The sequence below is a fragment of the Pseudoliparis swirei genome, chromosome 2 (assembly GCF_029220125.1).
Source record: "Pseudoliparis swirei isolate HS2019 ecotype Mariana Trench chromosome 2, NWPU_hadal_v1, whole genome shotgun sequence".
Classification (NCBI taxonomy): Eukaryota; Metazoa; Chordata; class Actinopteri; order Perciformes; family Liparidae; genus Pseudoliparis; species Pseudoliparis swirei.
In genome coordinates, this window is record NC_079389.1 from 24960473 (window position 1) to 24974968 (window position 14496).

At 42.7% G+C, this 14496-nt stretch overlaps 1 protein-coding gene across 2 annotated transcripts in view; it reads right to left on the reverse strand.

Moving 5' to 3' along the window:
* Window positions 1-11589, reverse strand: part of sec22a (SEC22 homolog A, vesicle trafficking protein) — a 30895-nt gene extending 19306 nt beyond the window's left edge. Inside the window, exons 1-4 of one of the 2 annotated variants that reach the window (XM_056435774.1) lie at window positions 11537-11589; window positions 3969-4179; window positions 3441-3604; window positions 2328-2501 (exon numbers count right to left, since the gene is read on the reverse strand). In XM_056435774.1, coding sequence (XP_056291749.1) covers window positions 2328-2501; window positions 3441-3604; window positions 3969-4150 — 520 coding nt within the window. In that variant the 5' untranslated portion in view covers window positions 4151-4179; window positions 11537-11589. Of the gene's footprint in view, window positions 1-2327; window positions 2502-3440; window positions 3605-3968; window positions 4180-11397; window positions 11468-11536 lie in introns of those variants that run through there. The other variant, XM_056435782.1, reaches the window with a different exon arrangement.
* Between the last annotated feature and the right edge of the window lie 2907 nt (window positions 11590-14496).

Genomic DNA, 14496 nt, shown 5'->3' on the forward strand with positions numbered 1-14496 from the left:
GGGGCCACAGGATCCTGGGAAGAATGCCATGTTGGTCGACCCAGGCTTTAAACTTCCCAGGTAGGCCTGACTTGTCCACGGATTTCAGCCAGCCATCCAACTCAGTGCAGGTCGACTGGATAGATGTTGTGTCTCTCAGAGAGCAGTCAAAAACCTTGCCCAAGCTCTTGACTGGCTTCTCTGTGATAGTTGGAATGGCTGTGCCTGTGATGTTAAAACGGAACTTGTCCTCCACCTTCCCTTTGCTCAGCACCATTGATCTGGATTTGGCGGGTTTGAAACACATCCGGGCCCACTCCACCAGCTTCTCAAGTCCCTTCAGAATCCACCGGCAGCCTGGGACTGATTATGTCATGACTGTGAGGTCGTCCATGAATGCCCTGATGGGTGGTTGCCGTTGTCCGGAATTTGTGCGGGGTCCACTGCACTCTGGCTCAGCAGACTTAGTGAGCATGTTCATGGCTCGGGAGAACAATGTCACAGAGATGGTACACCCTGTGATGATACCGATCTCCACCTTGTGCCAACTGGATGTTATTGCTCCTGAAGAGACCCTCATCCTGAAGTTGCTGTAATAATCAGCGATGAGGTCTCTCCACCTGCTGGGTACATGATGTTTTCTCAAGGTGAGCTGAACCAGCTTGTGTGGAATGGAACCGAATGCATTTGCCAGGTCAAGCCACAACACTGACAGGTTGCCCTTGTTCTCTCTGGCCTCCCGAATGAGCTGTGTCACCACACCAGTATGCTCCAGACATCCTGACATTCCTGGAATGCCGCCTTTCTGGACAGATGTATCAATGTAGGTGTTCTTTGCCAGGTAGGTACACAGCCGTTTGGAAACAGCACTGAAGAAAACCTTTGCCTCAACGCACAGCAGGGAGATGATGCGGAACTGGTCTAGCTGAGTGGAGTTTTCCTCCTTCGGGATCCAGACCCCTTCAGCCACTCTCCATTGTTCAAGGATCCTCCCTCTTCTCCAGAAGACTCGCAGGATTTTCCACAGACGCAGCAGGAGTTTGGGACAGTTCATACACTTTGTATGAAGTGCCACTCGGTCCTGGTGCAGAGCTTGCCCTTGCTTTGGGACAACCTCCCTGACGTCCTTTAGCTGCAGCTCCGACATATCAAACTGCACTTCTGGTTCAGGGGGTTCTATGAGGTTGTTACACTCTCCCAACTCCTGCTCTCTTGCGGGGTCGCTGTACGTCTGCTTCAGATGTTGGTCTATGTCTTCCTGCGAGGAGGCCAGTTTGCCACTGCGCTTCTGCCCCAGCAAATCCTGAGTGAACTTGAAGGGGTTAGCGATGAAAGCAGCACGTTTACGTGTCCTCTCGCGCCGCCGCCTCCGATGCCACTCCGCCCGGCGGAGAACTCTGATGTTTTTCCGAAGGATGCACATTAGCTGGGCCAGGCCAATGCGTTCCTCTTGTCCTGCCGCCTTGTACTGGGATTTCAGCGCTTTCATCTCCTGCCTGATGTTGTGAATCCTTACAGCTCTTTGATTCTTTGAGTAAGATGTTCCGGAGCTTTTCTTCTCCTCCTCGCCAAACCGATCAGCTGCGATGCTGACAATGATTGTAGTCATAGCTCGTAGCTTCCTTTCTGCCTCTCCTTTCGCCATTGCCTCCAGAATTTGGTCGACATCGTCATCGAACTGCTTCCAGAGTGAGGTCATGCTAGCTGCAGGCCATTTGATCCACCTCCTGTCAGACTTGATGCTCAAGGGATTAGTTTGCAACACTTGGAGGTTCTGGGCTCTGTGGGGTGACTCCGGGCCTGGCCCCTCCTGCGTCTCACCAGGTGTAACACCTGTGCGTTGTGTTGCATCTGCTCCCAACGGGCACTTCATCCTCGCTCGGTGGATCTTTATATATATATATATATATAAGTGTATATAAATATATATAAAAATATAAAAATAAATATACAAGAGCATATATATATATAGAAAAATTACAAATATATATATATATATATAAATACACACAAATATATATAAATATATACACACACACATATATATTTATATATGTATGTTTGTAAATATTTATAAATATAAAAATGCAGAAGACTATATATATAAATAAATATAAATATATTATTATATATATATATTATATTATTAATATAAAAATACACACACACATATATATATATAAATAAATATCTATATATATGAAAAATCTCTCTATATATAAAGATATGTTTATAAATATATACATGTATATAAATATCTATATATGTGTAGATATATAAAAATAGCTATATAAATAAATATATATACAAAAGTATTTATATATATAAATATATAGGTGTGTAGGTACCCTTGTACTTGCAGGCCGTGGGCGCCGCTGCCCCGTTCACCGCCTGCAGGTCTTCGGGGCTCAGCTGGTACGGAGGGCGGAGGCGGATCTCCGTCTGCATGTCGGCCAGATTGATCCGGGTGGAGAGAGACCGAGGACTGTTGTAGCGCTGCTTGGTCTTCTGGATGAAGGTGTCTGAGGGTGGAGGTCAACACAACACGGTGGAGGTCAACACAGCAGGGTAGAGGTCAACACAGCAGGGTAGAGGTCAACACAGCAGGGTAGAGGTCAACACAGCAAGGTAGAGGTCAACACAGCAGGGTAGAGGTCAACACAGCAGGGTAGAGGTCAACACAGCAAGGTAGAGGTCAACACAGCAGGGTGGAGGTCAACACAGCAGAGTGGAGGTCAACACAACAAGGTGGAGGTCAGCACAAGAAGGTGGAGGTCAGCACAACAAGGTGTAGGTCAACACAACAAGGTGGAGGTCAGCACAACATGGTGGAGGTCAACACAACAAGGTGGAGGTCAACACAAGAAGGTGGAGGTCAACACAACAAGGTGGAGGTCAGCACAACATGGTGGAGGTCAACACAACAAGGTGGAGGTCAGCACAAGAAGGTGGAGGTCAGCACAACAAGGTGTAGGTCAACACAACAAGGTGGAGGTCAGCACAACATGGTGGAGGTCAACACAACAAGGTGGAGGTCAACACAAGAAGGTGGAGGTCAACACAACAAGGTGGAGGTCAACACAACAAGGTGGAGGTCAACACAAGAAGGTGGAGGTCAACACAACAAGGTGGAGGTCAGCACAACATGGTGGAGGTCAACACAACAAGGTGGAGGTCAGCACAAGAAGGTGTAGGTCAACACAACAAGGTGGAGGTCAACACAAGAAGGTGAACGTCAACACAACAAGGTGGAGGTCAGCACAACAAGGTGGAGGTCAACACAACAAGGTGGAGGTCAACACAACAAGGTGGAGGTCAGCACAACAAGGTGGAGGTCAGCACAACAAGGTAGAGGTCAACACAACAAGGTGGAGGTCAGCACAACAAGGTGGAGGTCAACACAACATGGTGGAGGTCAGCACAACAAGGTGGAGGTCAACACAACAAGGTGGAGCGCTCACCGAACTGGATGAAGCAGTACGGCCGCACGGCGCTGCGGACCCTCCTGGCGTCGTAGGAGACGATGAACTCCTTCTGCAGCTCCTCCAGGAAGCAGAAGGCCAGAACGGGGGGGTAGCTGGAGGTGCACACCATCAGGTAGGCCACGCCCAGGGCACAGGTGAAGCTGCCGCACACACACACACACACACAGACACAGACACACACACACAGACACACACACACACACAGACACACACACACACACACACACACACACACACACACACACACACACACACACACACACACAGACACACACACACACACAGACACACACACACAGACACACACACACACACACACACAGACACACACACACACACACAGACACACACACACAGACACACACACACACACAGACACAGACACACACACACACACACAGACACACACACACACACAGACACGTTACTAGCTCCCTCCTGTTGGTCTGAACACTGATTGGTCGTTTACAGAGTCACATGACCGGTCCGGACCCCGTGACCTACTTGACGTGGTACGGCCCGGTCCTCAGGGTGCAGCGGTCGGGGAACTGGCCCATCTTCTTGGAGAGGCCCTTCAGGCACCGCCTGGCCGCCTGCAGCTCGGGGTCCTGCTCGTAGTCGGTGGAGGCCGACAGAGGGAGGCCGTCCTCCACCCGCACCACCGAGGAGAACACCACCGAGGACATGTCACAGCTCGGGGGGGCCGCCTGGAGCACTGAGGACACACACACGGGACCTTAGACACATAGAGGAACACACACACACAGGAAGCCACGTGACACACACACACACAGGCACAGGTGGAGCCCTCGTGGTGCTCAAGCACCGGCTCTTTTGCCCTGGGTGAGTAAAGGGCCCTTTTTGCTGGAGCCACTTTTTTTTCTTCATTAATAAGTATTTAAGAATAAAAAATAGTCTCTGTCATCAAGTCCTCCCAAATGTGTTTGGATATCTGTCGGGGCATTTATTGGAGTTCTTATGAGAATTTCGCCCGACATGCTCCGCGGCGCTCACGAGCCCTCCCCCCCGCCGCGCCCCTCCCTCCTCCTCCTCCACTTCCTCCTCCGCGCAGTGCTCCTCGCGCCACCAAACGGGTGCACCTCCTTCTCCTCTGACCCGCAGCACCAGACACACAGGTCATGAGTCATGACGGTGTTTGTCCCCTGACGTTGTTTGGTGATAAATCAACCACAACTGAAAATAGTACGTCACAATTGGTCCGACGTTTCCTAAAAATCAAAATCAAACACAAATTTCCGAAATCCGTGATTTCAAAGCCTAGTCCAGCTGTTTACTAACGTCATGTTTGAGAGAGAGAGAGATAGAAATAGAGAGAGAGAGATCTGTTTTATAAATGCCATTTAGACAATTTCGATAGTATGTTGAATTTATTAATTCATTTTATAAATGTCACAATAATTAACAGCTAGAACAGAGCAGCTAAACTATGCTAACAATAGCTCTCGGTGTCATGCTCTCCATGTGCCACATTGTTTTATGCGGTATGTTTCTCTTTGTTTTGTCTGTTCCAGTTTTACAAAGATCAATCTTGTGTGAGTAATTGCAGAGGGTGAAAAGAGTAAACGCAAGAAAAAACAACACTTGTAATAGCTTCTTACTAACCAAGAGTGATGTCATGCTGGGAAATATCAGATTGAGGCCTTATAACGTTTTTACAGAAGTTTGATATTTCCCGGCATGACCGAACGGTCGAGGTTAGACGTTGTTTATTATATGGCATGTTTGGCTCCTATTATTTTGTAAATGAAAATAAATTGTAATTGTTAATTGAAAACATGTCATTTTGTTCAACTCTCATGTCTTCTCACGACACAATGTGTTTCAAGTGTTGCTAGCAACCAACTCCTTAACTTGGAAAAATCATTTTGGCGATGGGTGCCCTTTTTTTTGATTTGAGCACCTGCCCCCCAAAATGTCTGTGCACGTGCCTGCACACACATATATATATATATATATATATATATACACATATATAAATATCATGAAAAATATAAATAAATATATTGATAGATCATGAACTGCGGGTATAGAAACAAGCTGCACAGACACATACACACATACAGGACTGTCTCAGAAAATTAGAATATTGTGATGAAGTTCTTTATTTTCTGTAATGCAATTCAAAAAACAAAAATGTCATGCATTCTGGATTCATTACAAATCAACTGAAATATTGCAAGCCTTTTATTCTTTTAATATTGCTGATTATGGCTTACAGCTTAAGAAAACTCAAATATCCTATCTCTAAATATTAGAATATCATGAAAAAGTATACTAGTAGGGTATTAAACAAATCACTTGAATTGTCTAATGAACTCGAAACACCTGCAAGGGTTTCCTGAGCCTTGACAAACACTCAGCTGTTATAAATCTTTTTTTTTACTTGGTCTGAGGAAATATAAAAATTGTATGAGATAGGATTTTAGAGTTTTCTTAAGCTGTAAGCCATAATCAGCAATATTAAAAGAATAAAAGGCTTGCAATATTTCAGTTGATTTGTAATGAATCCAGAATGCATGACATTTTTGTTTTTTTAATTGCATTACAGAAAATAAAGAACTTTATCACAATATTCTAATTTTCTGAGACAGTCCTGTATATACATATATACATATGTATATATATACATATGTATACATATATATACTGTATATACATACATATATATATATATACACATATGTATACATATATACTGTATATACATACATATATATATACATATGTATACTGTATATACATACATATATATGTATACATATATATATACATACATATATATGTATATATATATATGTATATATATATGTATATGTATATATATCAGGCATGAAAACAGGTTAGGGGTGAAAAAAGTGAGAAGGATAGGCGCGCGGGGGGGGGGGGGGTGCTGGTGACTTCCACGAACATCGATGTTGGACGTTGTATGATAATCTGCAGGTCCTCCATTCTGACACCAAGTCAGTGATCGGCCCTATAATAATAGTAATATTGTGTATAATATGGTCATTCATGAACCAACTTCCTTTTGTTGTTGTTGCCGTGAACAAGTCTTCAAGTCTTGTGCTCTGCTGAGCCACGAGTCTGTTCTGCCTCTACCTGGTTGTCACAATCTTCTATACCATACCTGCCATAAATATCATGATCAAGATGAACAATACCATAAAAACAGTATACCATAAATACAGTGGCGGGCCGTGGGCCTGGGCCTTCAGTGAGGTCCTACACAGTCCCACCCGAATTAATCCACCTCTTATTCCTCTCATTATGATGCCATGGCTCTAGACCAGGGCTGCTCAATACCTCGATCGCGGCGTAGTATTGGTAGATCGCATGACATTAAAAAAAATTGGCCCGCCCCCGTCATTTTCTCTATAGCACGTCTTTGTTTATTTATTAAACTAAACAGCCGTCTGATGTTGATCGTATCTACACAACAGCATGTCATTTCTCTCGGCTCTCCGTCTCGCGCGCTGCAGAATGCGCGCATCGGACGGAGAAAGAAGAAGAAAAAGTCACTTGCACTCGTTTGTTCACTAAACAGGGCATTGTCGCACCCAAAGCAGATTTCAAGTATATGCTCGACCAAATCGACATCTTCTCCTCCTTCCGCCATTGTGGGTTGAAAAAACAGCTTTGTAGTCCGCGAATTAATTCCTTTATCAAATTCAGTTTCCTAGTTCTGAGGTTCTGCATCTACCTGCCCATAGGCCCCGCCTCTCAATATTGGTAATCCAATCAAAAGACGTGCAGCACTCCGCCTGCTAGCTGGCTCCCGTGCCGGTTCCGGGGCCTTCTAGAAGGCCTAGAGGAGCCAACTCTAAAGCTGATTGGTTGACACAACATTGTCATTCCCATTCACTTGAAGCTACCAGCGCCCGCAATGTTGATTCTGAAGGCCTAAGGGCAGATTTCAGCCCCCTGGCAACACACGATGGCTGAATATGATTGGATAAAAGATCTAACATAAAGACCAGCCCTCCAAATCTCAACCTGGCGCTGGCAGCAGCGCAACCAAGAGGAACGCTATGAAATTAAGAGAATAACTCTTACTCTGGGAAATAATTGAATACATATTTGTGGGAAAATATATTTAGAAAAATATATATATTCTGATGATGTTTAGGCCAGCAGAGAAGGCCTTGCTGGCCCTGACGGCCCGCCACTGCATAAATACGAGACTGGTATATTTATCTATAATAGTAATAAATAAAATATCTGTATGGTTCACTTTTTACCAACTTTTTCAACACTTAACAAATGGCAGTAATATTAGTATTAGCCTACAAGATATTAATGAAACTACATGGAGCCATCATAGCATTGATGATACACTATGAGGCCGTTAGTCTGTATCTGACCAGAGGATCCAGAGTTCATCAGGATGAGCAGCTGTAGAGTTACAGAACTTTACAGACTGAACTTAAACATTTCACTTCTGGCATCTTTTTTTATTTTTATTTTTAAAGCCGACAATTCCGCCACTTAACGCCACTCTCCGTTAGCGCTGCGCAGTGTGCGCAGACAGCTCGACACGGAGCAGCGCGCGCTCTGATCACTCTTTTAATGAAGTATCGATTCTAAAAATATGCTAAATCACATCGTTTTTAACGTACGGGTACTTTGTTAGCATCGCTACACCGTGCAGCGTGACAGCAGCAGATGTAGCGGACTAACATCCAAGCTAACCTAACTTCCCAAACGATAAGACATCTTGACGCTGATTGGCCGAGACGCGACACGCCCCATCAAAGATGTTTTATTGCGAAGAGCACCACGTAACATTTTCTCCGTGTCCCACTCCAATCTCATAAACGCCGGCCAATTGACCCCCCACTTCCCCCAAAACAAAAACTCTTCGGATCTACACGATTCACGTCAGTCACCTATTTTGGTTTCAAAACGGCGAATTTCGCCGAAATGTGAGGGATTCTCATGCCTGATATATGTATGTATATATATATATGTATATGTATATATATATATACATGTATATATATACGTATATGTATATATATATATATACATATACGAACATTATAACAGGGTGTATATAAATATATATATATATATACCAGGGCTCTCAAGTCTCACGCATTGAGCGTGAGACTCACGCATTTCGGTCTCATCTCACGCACTCCCGCCACACATCGAATTCCTCACGCTGAAAAAACCTCTCGGCTATTTAATGCTTGAACGCAGGGGTGCTCAATACGCCGATCGATTGTTCCGCTGCAGAGCTCCGACGCCGGTGTTACGGTTCAACCTGAGTCCCTGTTAACTGGCGACCTTCGGTCGAATGCGTCTGTTGTTGTCGTAGTTACGGCAGATGTTGATAATAGCAGGAGCACACGCAGCTGTCCTGGCGAATGCCGTATTGTTAAATTCTACAATGCAATGAGAAAGCTTCTCGTGTCGTGTCTGAACATACCGGAGGAGACGATGTAGAAGAGAAAGCGTCCAGCGACTTGAAGCGTCGCGTGTTGTTTATGGTTGAAACAGGAAGTTAGCAAACTGCCCTTCCTTTGAAATACATTTGGTCAAATAAATAAACACTTAATCAACATACAATTGGGAGTCTGTTTTGTGCAAACATGCATCACGTAGCATAACTCTGTAGAACAAAAACAACAACAACAAAAATATATAAGGATGTTACGGGATTCAAACTCATGTCTTTGGGAGGAAAAAAGGTTGATTGTCGGGGATTTTACCACTACGCCAAGACCAACACGGTATACTCTGTTCGCACAATTAAATAACCTGCACTGCGGTCACTGGTCACCACGAAAGGCAGAAAACCCCCAGATCAACTTGTGACCAACACACTGCCGACTACCATGGACATGTTGACGTGAACGAAGGAGCACTCTGTTTCAAATCAAAACGTCTTTAAAGGGCTGCAAATTAATGAGGAAAATGTTTGTGTTGTTGTCATGAGGTAAACATACACAATGTGGACAATAAGGCCAAAAATGTACCAACAGTCAATTTTCGATTCAAACTCATATCTCGGGTGGAAAATAATCAGCAGACAGCGACACTACCACTACACCACGATTGGCATATGAGTATGGACTTGGACTTGTACTTTACAAACAAATAAATAAAAACAGTCAACAGTCGCCTCAAGGCAGACGGCAACCAGATCAACTTGTGACCATAATGCTGCCGACTACCATGGAGTATGTTGACATGAACTCAGCACTTAACCATATTCTCAAACCAATAAGTGGCTGTTCCAACCAGCCAAGAACACACAGAAGGCAAAACAGGTGAGTTCACTTGAGTTTGATATGGGAAATAAATAGTCACATTCCATTCATAGCATTACACGCTGTTTAGGGCTAGGGGAGGAGATGATTGAACCATTGATTCTCTGATTTCCCTTTTTTCTCCCTGTTAAAAGGGTTTTTTGGGGGAGTTTTTCCTGATCTGATTTATAGCCGACAGATAGTTTTTCACTGGGCGATACAAAATAAATTAATTTGGCATGTAATTGAATGTGACTATTTATTTCCCATATCAAACTCAAGTGAACTCACCTGTTTTGCCTTCTGTGTGTTCTTGGCTGGTTGGAACAGCCACTTATTGGTTTGAGAATATGGTTAAGTGCTCCGGAGTTCATGTCAACATACTCCATGGTAGTCGGCAGCATTATGGTCACAAGTTGATCTGGTTGCCGTCTGCCTTGAGGGGCGACTGTTGACTGTTTTTTATTTATTTGTTTGTAAAAGTACAAGTCCAAGTCCATACTCAATATGCCAATCGTGGCGTAGCGGTAGTGTCGCTGTCTGCTGATTATTTTCCACCCGTAGATATGAGTTTGAATCCCGAAATTGACTGTTGGTACATTTTTGGCCTTATTGTCCACATTGTGTATGTTTACCTCATGACAACAACACAAACATTTTCCTCATTAATTTGCAGCCCTTTAAAGACGTTTTGATTTGAAACAGAGTGCTCCTTCGCTCACGCCAACATGTCCATGGTAGTCGGCAGTGTGTTGGTCACAAGTTGATCTGGTTTTCTGCCTTCGTGGTGACCAGTGACGCAGTGGTTATTTAATTGTGAACAGAGTATACCGTGTCGGTTTGGCCTAGTGGTAAAATCCCGACAATCAACCTTTTTCCTCCCAAAGACATGAGTTCGAATCCGTAACATCCTTATATATTTTTGTTGTTTTGTACGACAGAGTTATGCTACGTGATGCATGCTTGCACAAAACAGACTCCCAATTGTATGTTGATTAAGTGTTTATTTATTTGACCAAATGTATTTCAAAGGAAGGGCAGTTTGCTAACTTCCTGTTTCAACCATAAACAACACGCGACGCTTCAAGTCGCTGGACGCTTTCTCTTCTACATCGTCTCCTCCGGTATGTTCAGACCAGACACGACACGAGAAGGTTTCTCATTGCATTGTAGAATTTAACAATACGGCATTCGCCAGGACAGCTGCGTGTGCTCCTGCTATTATCAACATCTGCCGTAACTACGACAACAACAGACGCATTCGACCGAAGGTCGCCAGTTAACAGGGACTCAGGTTGAACCGTAACACCGGCCTGCGCGCATTGGGATGGAGCAAACAAATAGTCACTAGCACCCCCCCCGTCAACAACTCTTTTCGGCTCGATGCCGGCGCGCGCAACGGTCAGCTGTATCGGGTGCTGATGGAAATCTCACGCTTGCCTGTCTTCAAAACTTGAGAGCCCTGTATATACATATATATATACACACATATGTATATATATATTTATATACACCCTGTTATAATGTTCGTCTCCCTGCTATTGAAGCCCCCCCCGTCAACACTTCTCGGCTCGCTGGTGACGTGAGACTTCCGGGTTCTCCGCAGTTTAAAGAGAGGCTAGCTAGCGTTAGCAGCTAGGTAGCATTAGCATGCTCACCTATTGATGTCTATGCAGCAGCATCTGCTAGCGTTAGCTAACAGCTAGCGGCTTCACGAGACGCGCACGAGTCAACAAAAACAAACAAACAAACAAACAACCGGCCACGTCGCTCCGTCTCGAGGCTTCAGGGACTCACCTGAACGAGAGTAGCATCATGTCTGGCGTGAGCGGATCTGCGCCTGCGCGGAGAGCGGGACGTGTTGACGTGTGCATGTCGCCGTGCATTGTGGGTAAAGAAAAGCCTCTCATCAGCATCACAGGAAAAATAAGAATAACACAGCAATAAATTAATATTTACACCAAAGCCAACATGTAGTTTTATTCACATTTAAACTGAAAACAATGTAAATGAATTCATATCTTTAATATGCTTTAAAAAATATTAATTAAATAAATAAATACTGTCCCCGCTTCTAATGAGTCTCTCATTTATTTTCGCTAAATGAGAACGTTTATAAATGATAATAATATTAATAATAATAATCATAATAATAGTAATAATAAACAGCTGTTATTGTCACAATCTCTCATTATTAACAACAATGCTTTATTGATTATTTTAGCAAGACACACATAATTAAATTACAAACCATATATTTTAAAACGGAATAATCTTAATATTTGTATTGAATCATATTCACATTCCTGAGGCAGGAGATGAAAGGTTTGTGTTTAATCCTCCACAGTGAGCTCTGCAGAACATCTGCCTTCAGCTGGGCTGTTAATATTCATGAGCTCATAATGTGATGTTATGATAGATATGATTTAGATTTTAATATAAATATTCTCTCTTTGCTTCCCTCCAGAAGCCGGAAGACAAAATGTTCCTCCCGGAGCTCCGAGATTTATTCTCATGTTCAAATTTAAATAACAAGAAAAAGGAATGATGCGTACTGTATATATATATATATACTGTATATATATGCACACATATATATACACACACACATATATATATATATATATATAATATGTATTTATTTATATATATATATATATTATACATATATATTTATTTATAATATAATATATATTTAATATATATTTGATATAGTAGTTCAGGGGCGGAGGGGTCAATGAAAAAATAAATAATAATATGTATATATAAATATAATATATATAAATAATAATAAAAAATATAGAAAATATATAGAAATAAAATTTAAAAAAATATGATTTATATATAAATATATGTACACACATATATATATATATACACACACATATATATTTATATATATATACATACATATAGAGAGATATATAATATGTATTTATTTATATATATTATATATATATATTTATTTATAATATAATATATATTTAAATACATTTAATATAGTAATCCAGGGGCGGAGGGGTCAATGAAAAAATAAATAATATGTATATATATATATATAAATATAATATATATAAATAATAATAAGAAAAAATATCGAAATTATATAGAAATAAAATAAAAAAATATATGATTTATATATAAATATATATACACACATTCCTTTTAGAATCTGTAGGAAAAAACAACAACAACTGTGGTCTGAGGACCCTCAAGGTCTACCTAGCCTAGACCCTGAACCCTCAGGGACTCAGGGTATACCTCCCTGCATGGTAGACCCAGAACCCTCAGACCCTGAACCCTCAGGGTCTGAGAGGAAACTTCTGAATATTAAAACCTGCTCTTCATGTGAGACCTGATGAATATATTTAATAACTCAGGAGGAGGAGGAGCTTCTGTGTCCCAGGATGCATTGTGGGAAGTTGATCTCAGCCGGTAAATGAGTCTCTTGGGGATTCTTCCTCCGATATAGTTTGAATAAATAATGTTCTTTTTGTCCTGGAGGAATTTAAACCAGCGAGGAGTCCAACAGTAAAGTTTATTAATACTTAACTCATTTAACCTCCTGAGGAAATCCTCAGGGACCAAGACTCTTAATTTAATACTTAAGGTTTCATCACAGAAATGATGAACATGTGAGGGAGACGTCATCACGCCTAGACCAGCAGCTCCACACGCTAAGAGAACATGCTTATTAACAACCTCAACGGCCAATCAGAGGATGGCTGTGACCTAGAGGGGACGATCAATAGGATCACACACACACACTAAGACACACACACTGAGACACACACACACTAAGACACACATACTGACACACACACACCTAAGCAGAGGTCCTCAACAGGTCTAGTAACTCTGGTGGTGGAGGTGTGTGATGGAGGTGTTGGAGTTGGACAGCGACACACCACCTGGACGACACTCACTGGAAGAAAGACAGCGGTAGACTTCTACGTTACATTTATTAGCGTTTTATTCAGAAATCAGGATACAAGTAGACATCATGCATGGACCCCCCTCCTCAGCTGGGACCCGTGGCCCCAGCGCTGGAGAGAAGACGCCGGTTCAGAGTGTGCAGCCATTTTAAATAGCCGAAAGGAACAGTTCTGATTGATCAGGAGATAAGGGGGTGGGGTTTTCTCATTGGCTCTTGTTCCTCTGCTTCCGCCGTTGTCGCTCCTTCATTGGTTCTTCTCGTCTGCCAATGAGTGCATATGTTGTGAAAAAGAGTGTGGGAAGAAAGATGGAATTCACATGTAGCTTCCTTTGTCTGAGCTGTGGAGTTTCCTAAGATAATCTTATCTCTTCCGAGGTGGGATGCGCTGGAGGTCATTTGTCAAAAGGAGCCCTTCACGTGTGTGTGTGTGTGTGGGTTGGAGAAAGGCCATGTGTGTGTGTGTGTGTGTGTGTGTGTCAGAGAGGGGTCAGTGAGTGGCTTCGAGTGTCTGAAAGGAGAATAATGGCCCCATCTGGACCCTTCCTTATCTATCTTCCTGGTGAGGTAAGGACTGTGATTGCTCTTTCTAAACTATGAATACAATGAGCTCTCTGTCTAGTCATCTTCTTGGATGAGTGCAGTGCAGAAGGGGGGGGGGGGGTGCATAAAAATTCCTTAGGTGTCACTGTTATCTTTCTTTAGATCAGCTCAGGCCTTAGGCGCCCTGCCGAAGTATTCAACTCTCATTCAGTGTTTTTCCACCTTACACATAATCTATATGCAAACAATACTAGGCTGTGCTAAGCTAAAATATATATTC